This window comes from Drosophila miranda, chromosome XR (genome assembly GCF_003369915.1).
Source record: "Drosophila miranda strain MSH22 chromosome XR, D.miranda_PacBio2.1, whole genome shotgun sequence".
NCBI lineage: Eukaryota > Metazoa > Arthropoda > Insecta > Diptera > Drosophilidae > Drosophila > Drosophila miranda.
This window is the reverse complement of record NC_046674.1, coordinates 30,052,031-30,069,557: the sequence shown is the minus strand read 5'-3', so window position 1 is coordinate 30,069,557 and position 17,527 is coordinate 30,052,031. Positions and strand designations below refer to the sequence as shown.

Here is a 17,527-nt window from a genome sequence, read left to right as displayed (position 1 = left end):
TGGTAGCTCTACCTTGTATGGTCTCTGAGAAATAAGCGTCAAGCAGGACAGACGACAGACGAACAGACAGACATGGCTTTATCGACTTAGCTATTGATACTGATCAAGAATATACTTTACCCCTATACTCTTCGCGTACCGGGCATAAAAAATGTTAAATTGAATATTTATTGAAGAGATTTTGTTACCTTGGGATCTCTTAGGATATGGACAAACAGACAGATACAAAAATAAGTAGAGACTGCGAGTATTGGGCATATTTTAATTGATATAAGGAAGATCTTTTAAGAAAGATCGATTAAGGAATATCACGATTGATAGGTGGGGTGGCGGGGGGTGTTGGATGGATGAGAGTTCAAGAGAGGGACAGAAAGATGGCAAGTCAGAGGGAAAAGGGAGAATGTGCGGGTGGATCATAATGGATCGTATGCAGCAATGTAGAGGCCGTCAGCAATCGCTCGTGGATTACACCGTGGATATCCCCATCCGATATTTGACTTACCGATTTCCCGACAGAGTTCACCCTTGAATCGGGGCTTGCACTGGCACTCAGGGTAGCCATTGCTGCCCAGACGGCAGCCATCGCTATTGTCCGCATCGCAGGGGCACAACCGGCAGGCGCCGTCGGCGTCGCGATAGTGGAGCGGGGCACAGGACTCGCATGAGTTTCCAGTATACCCAGCAGGGCACTGACAAAGCTCAATGTCGGTGGCAGCTTGGCCATGGCCGGGGGAGGCGTAGGTGACGGCGGACTCGAGGATGACGTCGCCGATGGAGGTGCGGGTGGTGGGCACCTTAGGCGTGGCACGGATCAGGATGTGCTCAAGGTCGGAGAGGACGGTCATGAAGTCACTGCGGGTGGCGGGTACAGTGCGCCCGCGATCCTTGCGCTGCCACTGACCGTCCTCGTTCAGGCGGACCCTGTTGAGGCCGTCCGGCGACTCCTGATTGGGCGACCAGATCAGCGTCAGACCGTTGCCGATAAGAATAACATCCTGGCCGGGCTCATAGCGGCCGTACGACTCCACTCGCAGTTTGTACTGCAGTTCGCCGCCGTAGGAGTGCAGCTGGTTGCCCAGCACACTGCCGCGCAGGCTCCAATACTTTGGCAGGTAGGAGGGGTGCGAGTACGTGTACATATTGGTGGCCACATCAAAGTCGAGGTTATTCTCATCCTGGATCTCCCCGGTCTCGTCCGTCAGCAGCGGGGGATTCTTGAAGAAGTCCACGGGTATCAGCTGTCGGTAGAGCGGCGCCGAGCGGCACTGTGTCGACTGTCCGGAGCAGTAGCACTCCTTGCAACCATCCGGATTGGCCGCAGACAGACCGTAGGTTCCTGGTCGGCACTGGTCGCACCGATCCCCGTTCACATTCGGCTTGCAGTAGCAGTAGTTGCCCTGGCAGTTGACCGTTCCCTCCGCCTGGCACCAGCGGCTGCAGTCGCTCGTCTGGTTGCCCGGCTCCAATGGGCGGTACGGTGGCTGTGGCTCTCCTCCATCCGGCTGGCAGTCGTATGGGGTGCCGCCAGTGGCGTCGCCCACATATCCAGCAGCACAACGATCGCAGTTAGGTCCTTCCGTATTGTCCGAGCAGTTCTACGAATGCGAGAGAAGCGTTTAATTATTGATACGGATCTGAGGGAGCGTAGGAATGCACTTACTATACAATCGCCGGACTCGGCATCGCATTGGGTCGAGTGCCCATTGCATTCACAGGGCTCGCACAGACCCAGATAGAGGCCAGAGACGTCATCGCGCTTGTAGCCAGGGGCACAGGTCTCGCAGGAGAGTCCAATGTAGCCGGTGGGGCAGCGGCACTCCTCAACCTCGTATGCACGCTGTGTGCCCAGCGGTGTGGCGGTGGCCGTGTCTAGGGACACCTGCTTAAGAGCCCCTTCCTTAGTGCTGGTCGTGTAAGTGGCCTTAATGTAGATGGCCGTGATGTTGCTGAGGGCCATCAGGGTGTGCTCGCGATTGGCGAACTGTCCGTCGCCGCGCTGCCAGGCACTTTCCTTGATCTCCACCGAGTACGAGCTGGCCGTCGTAGGGCTAACCGGGGATTTGCGGTAGTGGATGAGCAGTAGATCCTCGCCGCTCTTGATTACCACATCGGGGGCACTGTTGCGTGACATCTGGCCGCCTGGCAGGGGGCTGTAGCTGAGGGTGTAGCTCAGCTTGCCACCGTACGAGACCAGTTTGTTGCCCAGAAAGACGGCCGGTAGGCTCCAGTAGAGCGTGTCCGCCCCGTGCTCCCCTTCGGCATTGAAGCTTAGCTCTGATCCGTAGGTGGCAATCTCCAGGCTCTGGGCCGTGGGACGCGTGTAGTCGCGCACCAGCTCGAAGCCATGGGGGGCCCGGGTGCGGCCGAAACTGCTGGTCACCTGATCACGGTTCCAGGTGGTGCTGCCGCATCCCACCTGGTGGCCACTGCAGAAGCACTCGATGCAGCCAGTGTACGTGAACGAGTTCAAGTGGAAGCTATTGGGGGCACAGCTGTCGCAGTGCTCGCCGATGACGCGATCCTTGCAGTGGCAGCTGCCGTCGGCATATATGCTGTAGGTGCCGTCCACGTTGCACGACGACTCTGGGGTCTTGTGGCAGCTGCCGCCCGGGGCCAGGGGGTTGCCCTGGTAACCGGCGGCGCAGCTCTCGCATCGTTTGCCCGCGTAGCCCTCGAAGCAGTTGCAGAGCACTTCTCCGTCGGGACGGAGCTGGCAGCCGCTGGCAAAGTTGTTGCTACCGCTCTGAGGACAGGGGCAGTCGCGGCAGGGGATTCCGCGCCGCGGGTCACCGTATGTGCCGGCGGGGCAGGGTTCGGGGGTGAAGGGCACACAGTGGCCCAGCCAGGCGCCTCCTGGCTGGCGCACATATCCGGGAGCACAGCTCTCACAGGAGTCGCCCACATAGCCGGGCGGGCATGTGCACTTCTCCACGAGGGAGGCGCTGCCCAGGCCCTGGTCGACGGTGCCGGCCGAGTCGAGGGAGATGTTGATCAGGTCCACCTCGCGGGCGACGCTATCCAGGTAGCCCAGGCGGATGAGGATGTTGTCGACGTTGGCTAGAATCATCATGATCTCCTCGCGGGTGGCCTTGCGCCCGTCAGGCTTTTGCCAGCCACCTGGGAGCAGGGGCACACTCACCTTGTTGTTCTGCCCCGGCAGGGTGCGCACGCGGTGGGTGAGGGTGAATCGGTTGCCGGTGATGATCACATCTGGGCCGGACACTGGTCGTCCGCTGCCCATGTAGCTGACCTCGTAGCGCAGATTGCCGCCGTAGGACTTGAGCTGGCTCCCCATGTAGTCGTTGGGCAGCGCCAGATAGGGGGTCTCCCGACCGCCATAGTGGACGTTCGAGGCACGGAACTGGACGCCATGGTGGAGGGTGAGCAGGTCCTGGCCGCTGGTTGCCTCATTGATCACGATCTGGCGATAGGGACTGAGCTCCACGCTGACCACGCGATGCGACAGGATCGGCGGCTGGATGGCGTAAGAGAAGAGATTGGCGCTCTCGCAGGTGCTGGCCACCCCGAAGCAGAAGCACTTGATGCACTCCTCCTCGGAGCGTGCGAGCATGTTGAAGAACCCGGCCTCGCAGAACTGATTCCTATTCGGTGTGACCGTCACAATTGTGTCCGGGGTGACAAAGTGCGTGCCGCGGGAGTTGATAATCTCGCAGGAGTAGGCACCGCTGTCCTGCACCTGCATGTCCGGGCAGTGGAGGGTGCCAGTGCCAGCGAAGCTCTTTGATTCGCATTTCTCGGGCACATGGCCCCAGTTGAGGCGCCACACGATTGTCGGTATGGGTGTTCCGGTGGCAACGCATGTCAGATCCAGGGACTCGCCCTCGAGCAGACCCTTCACTGGTGGCGGAGGACGAATGGGCACGGGTTCCACTGCGAGAGAGTGTGAAGATAAATTATTAGAATACAATCATTCGAATGAGTCTGTGAAGTTTTGCGAGGGTCTTCAGTCAATAGATTGTCCGTCAGCTTTTCCATCAAGAAAGTGCAAGGATTGTAGAGAATTCTTCGGATACATAGAGTGATCCAAGGATGATCGACACAGATCCTACTTCTATTACCTGTGCCAACATTTTGGTTCGCATTATTTAGCAACCTTTTTTCGTTTAAAATTATACAAAATACTGAATTAAAATTACGTCTATTAAAATAAGCCGATCGTGCAGAAAATATGTAGATTTATTTATCGGATAAAATGATTTGTCTTTTGAAAACCGCTATGAAAAAGCTCTTAAAAAATCAGTAAGCTGAAAAGCTATTTCTGTGCTAGCACTCAAGTCCTGCACTGCATGTATTCATATTCAGTAGATCATCATAGCTCGTGTCTATTTAAACATTTACATATATTATGTACATAATTCATGTTTGTTGTGTTATTTATTTTTATGCTTGTTTTGTTACTTCTTTTGTTATTTGTTGTTTTATCCGCCACACACACCGAATCGGCTTTCCGCTAAATTATTATTCGGAGCATTACATATGTTAATTAAATATTGTAAGGAATGTGTGAGTAAGTGTAAAAATGATGTCCTCCCACGTCATTAAAGTCAGATGAAAATAGGAACAAGTGTAGAGAAGTGCAAAAGAGTTTCAATAAGTGTAGGATTATGGGGGGGCTACGGCTGCCATTCAGTTGGCTTGGTCTAGAGGCCCAAGCGCCTTTAGCTGGGCATCCACGCCCTGTTCATCGCCTTAGTATGGCCGCCCCCCTTCCTTCCACAGAGGCTGCTACAGCAGCCACCAGCAACCAATGGGCCAGTTTCAAGCGAGAAACTTAACGTATTCCGGGCCAATGCAGCGCAGCCCGCAGTGTGTGAAGAGTGTCGAAATCAGGCGCAAGAAGTGCTGTTCACGCTACTCCGGCGATAGGGTCACCCAGTGGACGAGCCCGAGCAGGCCTCCAACTCCTGGTTGGTGCACAGGTTGTCGATCACAGCCGTGTCTCCAGATCATTGACCGTCAGCTGCGTTAGCTGCTCGGTGCCCACTAGGGGCAGGAAGTAGTTGCGGATCATCAACAGCAACTTGTGGCAGACATACTTCTTCGCCGGCAATCCTTCACCTGAAGGAATTGCTCGAAGGGTGCCCTCTTGCGCAGTACATCGCCATCGCCTTTGCCGTTGTCGCCGTTGTCGCCGTTGTCGCTTCTCCCGCCGCCATCGTTTCCACGTCCACATAGACTCTGTCGCCGTCGGTGGAGGCAGACTGGGGATAAGGAGCTTGCATCTCCATTTTGGTATGTTTGATTTGCCGGAATTTTAGCTTGTTTTTTCAGGCGTTTTCTCAGAAAACACAGCCTGTGGCAGTTGGACAAGCGAGTCTTTGATCAGTTTCATTTTCAGACGCAAATCCATGTAAATTTGTTGCACCAAGTCTTTGTCTTTAAGTAGTGTTCTATAAGACACCGAAATGCGTGTGGGTATGTTGGAAAAGGTATATTCAATGGGTGAATCCATATTGGATTATCAAACGAATAAGTCTATGTCAGTCTTCAGTCATTAGATCGTTTCTCAATGGGGTTATGGGATACTTACTGCAGCCGACCTCATCACTGCCATCGGAACAGTCGGAAACCTCGTCGCACTGGAAGCTCTTCGGTATGCAGTGGCCGCTACGGCACTGGAACTCGCTAAAACGGCAAGGGGCACCGCTGGGCTCGGGATCGCAAGAGGCCTCATCGGAGTTGTCGCCACAGTCGTTCTCGCCATCGCAGCGCCAGGTGCGGTCCACGCACTTGGAGTTGTTGCAGAGGAACTGATTCGGCTGGCACTTGCGTCCGTGGCTGCAGCTGTGCTCATCCGATCCGTCCGAGCAGTGCGGAATGCCGTCGCAGATGTTACTCTTGTCGATGCAGTCGCCGTTCATGCACGTGGCCTGGTACTGGCTGCAGGCTGTGCTCGGACGGGCACCCAAGTCATTATCTGGCGGGATGAGAACAGGGATATAGTGAGTAGTGCTAGAGCTTGGGGAAGGACGTGGGCCTACTGGCTTACCAGGCCCAGAGCCATGCGGCATAGGGATTGGATGGGAGAGAGAGAGAAGAGTTAGTTAGCATTTATTCCCCCAAGGGGCACAAAAGCCTACCTAGACCGAAGAACTCGAGATCAATGTGCGGCACGGTGCCATACCGAATGCGACTCGACTTGAGCTCCTCGTACTTGTGCTCGCCCCACGCTGCATGCGTAATTGAACGTGATTGATTGATTGTAGGACCCGCCCGTAAGAGTTATATCCCCCCACTAAAAGATACTTACAGCGTTCGACGGTGAGGTGAACGGTGACCTGCTGTCCCTGCTGGTAGCTGGGATAGCCGACAGCCTCGCACACATAGGTGCCAGAGTCCTCCAGCTGGTAAAAAAGAAAGTGGAGATGAGGCTTACGATCTCTTCGAGAGTAAGGATTAGGGACTTACGCGTATATTAGGTATCTCCAGGCGTCCGCTCCGGTCGGTGAAGCCTGGGGGCAGTGGCTGGCCGCCGGGTCGCGTCCAACGGACCTTGGCGCGGAATGGTCCTTCGTCACGGCAACGGAAGATCACCTCGCGACCTACACACGAGATATACACAGCAGAGAGAGAGAGAGAGAGAGAGAGAGAGAGAGAGAGAGAGAGAGAGTTAGAATGATCTGGACTCTAGGGAGTGGGGAAATACGTGCAAGGGTTAAAAGGATTTAACAAAGGTTTCAGGCTAGGATAGTTCAGTGGTTCAATTTCGACTCAATGTACAACTCCTTTTCTCGAGCCAATGGTTCGTGCCGGGTGGTGCTGGTGTTTGTGTTGGTGTTGGGCTGCAGTACCGTGTGCGGATCGATGTCTATTACATATATTGTACGTATACATAGATGCATATAGAGTGAGAGAGTACGAGTAGTTAGGCCGACTTACCCTCCCTAATATATCCTGCGGGTTTTGTTTTACATATTATGGGTTATGGTCATTTTTGGTTGTGGGTTAAGCATTTTAAAAGTTATAGTAATGGTAGAACATTATGTAGATTCGAAGAAACGTAAAGAACATAGAACGGCAAAACAATGGTTTGATTGACGGCAACGGTAGATACTTACGCTCCTTGATGATCTGGCTATCGGGATAGGTCTTGAGATTCAATTGACTGGTGGTGCGGCCTGGCTCGTTGGCTGCGGATTCAAGAGATTCAAATGTTAGTTCTTTGAGAGAATCATATTTGGACACAAGTTTTAGTTGATGTTAGCGAGGATCAATGATCACACAGATGATAGATAGAAGATTCATAAGTATGATTAGATGCGATAGCCATAGCCTTTAGCTTTTCTCAGTTAGTATCTACGTTTGGAGGTGTGAGACGACAGTTGATGTCCTTCGGGGCGTTTCAGTGGTACGGTTCTTTGGTTCTTTTCGGGTCGCTGGCGACTTACGCTCGATCTCGTTGTTGATCAGACCACAGTCCGCCTCATCGCTGCTGTCGTACGGACAGTCGACCAGCCCATTACATCGCAGTCCCAAGGCAATGCACGGCCCATTCTCGCACCGAAACAAGGTCGCCGGACAGATGATCCGTAGTGGGGGGCTGCTCGTGGTCGATGGACTGACTGTTGTGGTGCTGGGGCTAGGGGCGCTAGTGGCACTTGTGGCAGCTGTTGTATCGGCCTCATGATGACGACCTTATGATGGCAATATGCGAGGGTAGTAGGCACATGATGTTGATTGATGTGATCGGGGTGATTGGAGGGAGGAGGTCTCACGCCCCAGATGGATTTGGGAGATGGGTGGTAGATACTTACCGCAATTCTGCTCGTCGGAGCTGTCCTGGCAGTCGGTCTTGCCGTTGCATCGCACCGTGGCGCTCACGCACTGGCCGTTGTTGCAACGGAATTGGCTCGGCAGACACTCTAGGGAGCCGCCGCACTCCAGCTCATCGGAACCATCGCGGCACTGTGGTATGCCATCGCAGGTGGACGAATAAGGCACACAGTCGCCGTTATGGCAACGGAATTGATTAGAGGCACAGCCTGTTTTGGGTGGCAGGGGTAAAGATATACGATAATTAGTTGTGGGTACAAGTTTAGACAGGGGGTAAACTGCTGAAACGTCTGGCTAACATCTGGAGGAGTAACCAAAAAGTAATAGGTATCTCAAGAGTGCATACACATGTTTGGAAGCATGCCAAAAGCGGGGGTCTTAAAGCGAACTTAAACGGAAATCATAAGACATAAGAAATAAGAACTAAGAGACTTAAAAGTACATCTAAAGGACGTAGAATATACCTCTACAACTACTTTTTTTTAGAAAATCAAAAACAATAGAAAGCTCTTTATTAACCAATGCAATTCTGTTCATCGGAAAAGTCTTTGCAGTCGTAGTAGCCATCGCAGTGCTGTGTCGCGTTTATGCAGAACTGTCGATCGAAACACAAGAACTCATGATCCTTGCATTCAGTACCTGTGTGTGGCTTGTGGTGCATCGTGGTTGTGGTCGTGTGGTTGAGTGGTTGAGTGGTTTTATGGTGCAGCAAAATCAAAATGGCATCACACACACACAATGAGAGAAATCAAGGATCAAAGCATAATAATTGAGAATATAGAAGAGAGTGACAGTAAAAATGAAAGTGAGAGTAAACGTGAGAAAAATGTAGAGAGACGGAAAAGAGAAAACACACAGCAGAGATTAGCAAATGAAAAATACGATTATACATCGGATATCATGATACCTCCTGGTGCAGAAGCCGAACATGTGATTACAGATACAGATACTGATACAGATACTGTGCTCAAATAAATCAAAATTAATACAGAGATCAGGTTCCCGGCCAATAATCCTTCGCGTCGCCTAACTTAATAATATTTTTCTTTATAATATTGATAGCTTCCCAGCAAACCAAATGCTCAAAAATGATATCGCACACGAGTCAAGTGCGAGACTTAACCCGACAAAACACTTGCATTTGAACCCGCAAATTATGGAAATATGATTTTCGTGTCGTTTATCTTGTGGCTGTGAAAGTATTATTTATGATAGTTCGCAAACGGATCGCTTGCGATCGTTTTGACCAGAGTATCATCCCTATGTACTTTAGGGCCCTGAACACTAATCAAAGGTCAGATTTGCTCCATCGCGTCAGGTTTTTCTAATTTCAAAAAAGCAATATGGTCAAAATATTCTGGAAACTTATTTGAAGAATTCATCGGATTTGCTTGAAACTCGTTGCCCGGGGGTCGCTGATTACAAATTTGAAGTCAGTTTTCCTGTTTCGGGATGTATCGAGTTATTTTTTCTTCAAAAGGGGAAAGATATGGATGTAGCAAGGTCGGAGAGTTATAAGTTTTAAGTTAACCCAGCCATATTAGATCCGCCGTTTTGAATGTTTTTAAAATGACTTCAAATTTGTAAATTTTGACCACGAAAACCTTCTAGTGAATATGAGGAATTTTTAAAATAATTTTTCACCATATTTCGAGCATTTTAGTTTTTTCAGGTTTCAGAGCAAATCTGAACTTGGACTCGTGTGCAGGGGCCTAAAATACTTAAGGATAGGATACTCTGGTCAATCTTGCATGACACTTCTTTTTTTTGTGGGGCTGTATAATGATTCGAGACTACTCAAGGAATTTGACTGAATTCTGATATTCCAAATGAACTCATTTGAAGCATTATTTTTTTTTGTGGGAAGCATGCTCTGGTATTCATGATCATATTTGCTTGATTGTATATATTATCAGTAATCGTTTTGCAAAAAGTTAAATTATACGATAATCCATCAGTGATGGACAGGAGACAGGCATGCATCTTTATACCCATCCCTAGATGATCTGATCCATTTCCTGCTTAAAACTAAACCAAGATTGAAAGATGTAATAGATGCGATAGAAAACCACACAAACCAAATGAGATACTATGTGGTGAGACATTGGACGCTTTGACAGACACATGAGGAGAGAGGATAACTTACAGTTGGCCTCGTCGAAACCATCCTCGCAATGACGGCGACGATCGCAGCGCTCACTTTCCGAGTAGCACCTGCCGCTAGGGCATGTATGCTGCGGACAGGGCAGGAAGTGGCTCGATGGTGGTGGTATGGAATGGTGGCAGCCATGCTCGTCCCTGCCATCGCTGCAGTCGGACACACCGTTGCAGCGTATGGAGTGATTGAAGCACGAATCGTCGCAGAAGAACTGATCCGAACTGCAATCGGCAGCGGTTAGTCGTGTGGTGGCTATGAAGCGCAAGGCAGAGGCAGGCCATGCATTTTGATGGTATTGTGGAATGTGGTGTATGTTGTATTTTGTGGTGTTTTGAGGTGGTTTTTGGTTGAACATTATTTAAGAATAAAGAGAGAGACAAGAAAGCAGAATGAGCAGGATGTTTCTTCTATTAATAATTTTTTTTAATACTTATTCTTATTATCCTAGCATTACACTATGTATTATATACAAACCTGATCCATTGTGGCAGATCTTACAAGCTATATAAAGATATATATACAAACTATGGCATAATGAAGGGTCTGGGAGGTGTGTGTGTGTTAGAGACTTTGGTTACCATTTCCAATACAATTGACGGGAAACTCGTCCGACCCATCCCGACAATCCTTCCGATTGTCGCAGTACTGCCTGCGATCAATGCACTCGAAATTCGCACACTGCCATTGCAGAGGGAGGCAGGATTTGGATATGGGCAAGCCCGCAGCGCTTTTTACATCTTTGTTTAGTGTTGGTAGTTGGTGTGTTGGTTGGTGAGTGTTGGTGAATGTGTGTTGTTGTTGGTGGTGGGTTGATCATGGTAGTTGATGTGTTGGATAACGGAATAATGGAACGATAAGAATATCAAACGATGAACGAAACGTATCAGAGAAATTATTCCCACTTATGTGTTTTTTTAGCGGGTGGAAAGCAAAAGTCCGAAGTGAAGGTCCTACAGCAGTAGCAAGGAAAATTGGCTTGAAAAAGGCCAAAAGCCTTTTAGTAATTGAAAATTCGCTTTAGATATATTTGTTAAGCCTTTGAGTAGAATCTAGTACCGCTCTTTATCTTTGAAAAGTTCAAAGAGAAGCGAAAAATGATAGACGAGAAAGAGAGTGGAGGACAGTGAGAGAAGAAGGACTTGAAAAGTAGTTTCATCTTTTTATTTCGTTACCCGTAGGACAATCTCGTTCGTCACGGCCATCGCTACAATCCCGCTTTCCATCACAGCGGATACTCCGATTGACGCAAGTACCATTGCAGGCCATCGTATGCCATGGGCAGGCGACCCTCGCTTGAAGTCACAGCAATACAAAAATAACATTACGATCACGGAACCAAATCAGAGGCAAAGGCAAAACTTGAAACCCCAACGGAATCTACAGAATCTACGGAATCTATCTACTCGTACAATTACTTGGAAGTGCAGTGGAAAGTGCTGCCCGGATGTGCAGTGGTAGGGGGATGGAATGTGTTGTTCATGTCTTACCGCAGTGGCGCTCATCACTGGCATCGGTGCAGTCAGCGTGGCCATTGCATCGCTGATTATCGGCAATGCACTCGCCAGTGTTGCAGCTGATCGATGCCAGGGTATTGATAATTATCGTTTATCGGATGAATGATGGTGAGTGTGATGGGGTGTTGTGTTTTGTGCGTGTGTGTTTGTGGGACCCATTACATGGAAGAGTAAAGAAATAGTAAATGTTATCCTTCGTCGCTGAAGGAGTTGGGGATTGGGGCTGTGCAAGGGTTGGGGATGGGAGGACAAGTCTTACAGATATGCATCGTCGCGGCAAAAAGTACAGTTGCGCTCATCGCTGGCATCGTTGCAGTTGGCAATGCCGTTGCACAGCTGATCGCGTGGCATGCAATACTCGTCACATTCGAACTCGTTCTCTAGACAATGCTCTGTGGATGATGATGGTATATGGTATATGACTGATACTGTGGATGATATGTTGTTTGTTTTCATGAGTGTTAGCTGTTTAGTTTCTTTAATTTTCAGGCTTGTGTTGGACCTGTAGCACCATACTGAGAGAGATTCTCTCTCGATTTTTTGTGGAGGTTTGCTTTTACCTGTGAAGGCCGGGCAATCGAGCTCATCCGTCTCGTCGCCACAGTCCGTATAGCCATCGCACTTCTTCTCTAACGGCAGACACTGACCCAAGTCACATTCAAACTCAAGGATATCACATTCATTCAATGGATTGTTGTCCGGGTCTGTGTCTGTTTTTGTGCGAGGATTTTTCGTGTTTTGTATGTTTTGAGTTTCGATAAAAGATAAAATATAAAAAAGAGAGATATGTTATGCAAAGTTTGGAGTGTCACAACGCCGTCGGGATAGGCTCAGAGTAAGTGGGTATGGATAAGCTAATGGATCAGTGGGTTCTACCGTAGTCGACGTCCTCGTAATTGAACAGACAGTTGTACTCGTCGGCACCGTCGGCACAGTCGGTGATGCCGTTGCAGCGCTTATACCCCGATATGCAGCTACCATCGCCGCACTGGTACTGAAAGCTCAGGCACTCGACGCCCAGGCGGGTCTTATTGAACTTGTCCTGGAAGTCTGTGGTCCGAAGGGGGTTCGTTGTTGTGGTTTTTTGTGATGGTTGTGATGATGATGGTGTGTTGCAGTAGATATCAGATATCAGTATCAAGATCGAGTTGGGTGGCAGAGTATCAGCAGGAGCAGGAATATCAGGATTGTCAGAGTTTTTTTTTGCAGAGAACAGGATAGATATACGTATATATATATTTACACAGGACACAGGATAGTAAGGAGAGCGTGTACAGCGCGTACAGGAGCGTACAGGAGCGTAAAACGAGAGTAAAAGTCATGTGTGAAAAGAGATAAAAACAGAAAGTAAAGTTAGAAAAACAAAGTTCGATACTTTGTGAAAGGTTTTGACAGGAATAGAAATAGGAATAGGAATATAGGTATATAGATAGGGGTAGGGTATATGGGTCTAGGGGTGAGTGCGTCTAGCGTGTTAGTAAAATCAACCAATTAGCTAAAGGCTACTTAAACTTCCAGATTATATTTATATTCAATCAACAAGAATCGTGGGATTAGAATGGGTCTCTCACAATTTCATTTTTGAATGAAAATTAGACTTTTGTGGATGTCGTGTAAAGAGAGAGTGAAATAGTGGGGGCATAGAAGTGTGATAGAAACAGAGAGAGACTGAAAAATGATGAGAGATTGTACTTACGGCATGCACTCTCATCGCTGCCATCGTGGCACTGAGATTTGCCATCGCAGACCTGCGTCTTGGGTATGCAACCGCCGCCGCGTTGACACTTGTACTGTGTTGCATGGAAAAATGAATGAGTATGTGTATGATGGTATGCAATGTGTATGTGTCTGTGTGCTTGTGCTTTTGTGTGTGGTACAGTGCGTGTCAGTACTATAAGATGGTGTAGAGTATCAAGTGGTACGAGCAAGCACTCAAACTCAAAATTCAGCCATCGATTGAAATTAATTATCAATTGGAATTGAATTTAGCCATCGATTGGCATTACTCATCGTTAATAACGCTTGGCGTGAATCAACGCCTTCATATGAAGTCAAAATTCTGAGTGATCGATGTGATTTTTCGATTGTTTTTAGTTATCGATTGAAGTCAATCATTAATTCGAATGAATTTGAATATATTGATGTCATTTATCGATTTCAGTAGTTTTTAGATTGTAATTACTTATCGATTTAAGTCAGTCATTGATTGGAATAAATTACCGCCTGCATATGGGGTTAGGTAAAATAAGGTAAGGTAATTCTACCTTTAATCAGGATAAATGACTGGAAACGTTCAGTTACTTCTAATCGATTTAGTTTTCAATTAAAATCGAAGGCAGTCCGTTATCGCTTGGAATAGCAATTGGTCTTCTGCAATATAATTGATTCGATGACTAAAAAACGCACTGTATGGGGAATTTGTGTGAATAGATGGATTGAGATAGATGGCTCTACGGATTGAGGTGGCTGTGGCTCACCTTGTCGCTGCTGCAGTTGCACAGAACGTAATCCTCGTCTTCGTGATGGCCACAGTCCGCGATGCCGTCGCAGACGCTCTCAATCGGTATGCAATCGTGATTGTGGCACGCGAATTCGATGTTTTCGAGGCAATTGCTTGCCCCTAATGATGGCGATGACGATGATGATGATGAGTAGGCTAAATGTAATTGTTGTTGTTTTTTTTTGTGGTGTTTTGGTGGTGGTGTTGATGTATGGGTGACACAACAAGGCATATAATCATGGCAATAGTAATTTAATAAGCCAGAACGAGACCGAGAGAGAGAGAGAATGAGAGGTGGTTGAAATAAAGATAGCGAGTGTGAGTGGCAGTGGCAGTGGAAAAAGAAAGAACGATGTATGAGGGATATCAATTATAAAAAAATATATAAATTAAAAGCTAAAGTAGGTTTCAATGTTTCAAACATGACATGCACTTCTTTGGTTAATCGGTTAACCGTTTACCCCTGTCTTCCGTATTCCCCGCTACACGTTTACGCGCTACCCTTCACCGATGCCCCAGAAAGTATGCTACATCCACAGAAACTACATCTATAGGAAGACACCTACTCGCTATCGTTGTTGCTGTTGAGAAGGTAGTTGTTATTGGGTTAGTGGTGGTGGCAGTGGCAGTAGCAGTGGGTGACGTTGGTCGTATCGTTACTCCTCCTCTTGGTCCTCCCTCAGTTGTGCGCCGCTCCAGCGAATCGGGGGGGACGTCCCACGGTGACCGTGTGGTGACTCTGATCGTTGGAGGCCTCCGCGTCTTGGGTGGCGGCTGGTAACGCTCACAGTCCGCCTCGTCGCTCATGTCGTTGCAGTGGTAGTACCCATCGCAGCGAAGGTGCAGCGGTATGCACACGTCCGTATTGACGCAGTGGAACTGATTGGAGGCGCACTTGTTCTGGGGATCAGGCTTGTTGTACCTACCCACCGGGAGGTACTCGAGCTCAGGCAAAACCACTTCGTTATCCCAACCCTTGGGCGTTGGTCGATGGTGGTCGAAGGCGATGCCTATCCCGCCAACGTCCTCGTTGGAGAGGTCTGTCCACACATTTCAGGGTTCAGCCGCATGCATGGGCCGCATTGATGGATTCGTTATGGGTTATGTGGGAGGGAACAGGGGTTGGGAGAGACAACCGCATGCAGACCGTGAGTATTTCAGGGTGTTTTCAGGGGAGACATGCAAGAATATTTTATTGTAGTTGTTGTTGCGAGCCAATGATGACGTTGTTTGTTGTTGCAGTTGTTTCAGTTGCATTCGAGTTTGAGGTTTTGGTCCAATACAGGGTTGGCGTGCGATTAATCGATTAATTTTGTAGAATTTTTGTATACATTCGATAACCATAACCGAGAGGGGTTTCGTTGGGGAAGGGGCCGGGGGAAGAGAAATAAAATGTTTTGTGTTAGAATTGCAAAAATCAAAGAGAGACACGATAGAGAGATTTCTCTCGCTTTAGACACACTTATCACTTATCTCATACAGCACGTAAAGAAAGCGATAGTTTCCGATAATGATTGGCTATCATTGGGAAGCGTAGAAGTATGAAACGTGGGAAAAGAGTGGTGAGTGGAGAAGAGCACACAAAAACAAGAAAAACAGAGAAACGAATCACCATCACCAAGGATTTTAGTTACCCAAAAGAAGGAGCAGAGGGAGCAGAGGGAGCAGAAGGAGTAGCAAAAGCGAAACAGAGATAGACAGAGAGAGCTCGATAAATAAACGCTTATCGTTTCTCGATAAATACACACATAAAGGCGCAGAGCCACAGAAACAAACAGAGAGGGAATCGAATCGGACTCCCTCGGACTTACCACAGCCGATCTCGTCTGTGTAATCGTTGCAATCGTATATGTTATCGCACACCTGACGCATCGGTATGCATTCACCAGTGCCGCATCGGAACTCATCGAACCGACACTGCTCATCGTCATCGACTCCAAAGCCACCTGCACGACGATCGAAAAGCACTCGTGTTCTTTCTTTTTCTTTCTTTTTTATTTGTGTCAGTGTGAAGTGAGGTGTGCGCGGTGAGTGATTGGATGATTGAAGGGGCAACAAGGGGGAGAGGGGCATAGAGACGTTTACACTTACCGCCTTTCAGTCGCCGCAAGAGCCCCCGAGCAACACATTTGTTTTTTCTACAGATACTCACCCTCGCAGTAGCGCTCATCGGATATGTCCTCGGGACAATCGATGTTGCCATTGCAGAGCAGCTCCTTGGCAATGCAGGTACCATCATCGCACTGCCATTTGTCATACAGACAGGCTGCGTCCAAAAGGGGAGAGTGAGAGAGAAGGAGAAAGAGTGGGGGACTTGAGCGGGGAGTGTGTGTGGCATTTGGGGGGCGAACACCTACGACAGCCCTCCTCATCGGAACGATCATGCGGGCAATCGGCGCGACCATCGCATCGATGAACAATCGAAATGCAGCTCAGATCCCGGCAGGTGAACTTTCCCTTGGGGCAGGTATACCGCAGCTTGGGCACAACTACTCCAAGCGGGGCGGGGCAGCATGGAGACAAAGATTGGGGTGGACAAAGGTGAATGGCAGAGTTGATGGTAGATGATGACTGGATGCTTGGATGATTGGATGATTCGATCACTGGCTACTCACTTCCGTCGCAGTGCTCTTCGTCGTCGCCGTCGCTGCAATCGGCATGGCCGTCGCACTGTTGGCTGACGCTGATGCAGCGCGTGCCGTCGCGGCACTGGTACTCCATGCCACTGCAGGCGGCGGCTATGGTTAGTTGTTGGTTGTTGTTGTTGTTGTTGGTTTTGGTTTTGGTTTTGGTGAAGCAGGTTGTTAGTATATCGATATGGTTGTTGCAGTTATTGGTGGGGTAGGGGGCAAGCAAACACGGAGAGAGAAAAAGAGAGATAGGTTAGAGAGATGATTTTGGTTAGTATTCTGCGTGTTTGTCCACAAAAGAAGGACACCCTCGGCTTACAGCTAAAAGGTGTCTTAGCCTAAGGTTTGACCGATTTTTGATCGGATATTAGCACTAGATACAGGTGTTTCTACAGATCATAAGAGTATCTACACTTGTGGGGCAGCGGCAGACCCCAGCAGGTGTCTCTCTGTGCGCTTAGTACTTACGGCACTCTTCGTTCTCATCATCGCCATCGGGACAGTCCACGCGGTAGTCGCAGCGCTTTCCAGCATCAATGCAATGGCCACTGCGGCAACGGTACTCATTCGGCTGGCATTCTGCAATCAGAAGATACGAAAAGAAGCCATAAATAAATCCGAAAATACAAGAGTTTGATCTGTGTCTGCAATTAGATGACAGCCGGATGCAGTTTAACAAGCACTTCCTTCCAGGAAAAAAGTCCTGCAAACCCCAAACCCCAAACCCCAAATCTCAAACCCAAACCAGAAGCAGAAGCACAACCAGACTCTCGGCTGACACTTCATTCAACTTGAAAGCAAAAGTTTGTTAGGTGTTTTTTCGGTGTTGTGTGATAGACAACCCCTTCCACACTCCAGTCAGAATGAAATGGTGTGGGGGTATGGGCATGGCCCAGCAGCAGCATCGTTAGCCGCAGTTTCCTGTGCATGT

General features: G+C 48.7%; 1 protein-coding gene across 19 annotated transcripts in view; it reads right to left on the bottom strand.

Annotated features, from left to right (window-relative positions):
• LOC108152129 (basement membrane-specific heparan sulfate proteoglycan core protein) overlaps positions 1 to 17,527 on the bottom strand; it is a 98,435-nt gene that overhangs the window by 18,423 nt on the left and 62,485 nt on the right. For 6 of the 19 annotated variants that reach the window (XM_033386146.1, XM_033386153.1, XM_033386154.1 and 3 more), the window contains 22 exons: positions 17,065 to 17,175; positions 16,582 to 16,704; positions 15,778 to 15,912; positions 14,533 to 15,006; positions 13,944 to 14,122; positions 13,163 to 13,256; positions 12,343 to 12,516; positions 12,027 to 12,176; positions 11,726 to 11,858; positions 11,440 to 11,525; positions 11,125 to 11,244; positions 10,531 to 10,689; positions 9,941 to 10,204; positions 7,776 to 8,003; positions 7,410 to 7,655; positions 7,080 to 7,151; positions 6,901 to 6,915; positions 6,430 to 6,563; positions 6,272 to 6,365; positions 5,552 to 5,938; positions 1,661 to 3,891; positions 503 to 1,595 (listed from right to left, as the gene is read on the bottom strand). In XM_033386146.1, the coding sequence (XP_033242037.1) occupies positions 503 to 1,595; positions 1,661 to 3,891; positions 5,552 to 5,938; positions 6,272 to 6,365; positions 6,430 to 6,563; positions 6,901 to 6,915; positions 7,080 to 7,151; positions 7,410 to 7,655; positions 7,776 to 8,003; positions 9,941 to 10,204; positions 10,531 to 10,689; positions 11,125 to 11,244; positions 11,440 to 11,525; positions 11,726 to 11,858; positions 12,027 to 12,176; positions 12,343 to 12,516; positions 13,163 to 13,256; positions 13,944 to 14,122; positions 14,533 to 15,006; positions 15,778 to 15,912; positions 16,582 to 16,704; positions 17,065 to 17,175 (6,702 nt within the window). Of the gene's footprint in view, positions 1 to 502; positions 1,596 to 1,660; positions 3,892 to 5,551; positions 5,939 to 6,271; positions 6,366 to 6,429; positions 6,564 to 6,900; positions 6,916 to 7,079; positions 7,152 to 7,409; positions 7,656 to 7,775; positions 8,004 to 9,940; positions 10,205 to 10,530; positions 10,690 to 11,124; positions 11,245 to 11,439; positions 11,526 to 11,725; positions 11,859 to 12,026; positions 12,177 to 12,342; positions 12,517 to 13,162; positions 13,257 to 13,943; positions 14,123 to 14,532; positions 15,007 to 15,777; positions 15,913 to 16,118; positions 16,387 to 16,581; positions 16,705 to 17,064; positions 17,176 to 17,527 lie in introns of those variants that run through there. The other 13 variants (XM_033386147.1, XM_033386150.1, XM_033386152.1 and 10 more) reach the window with 13 other exon arrangements.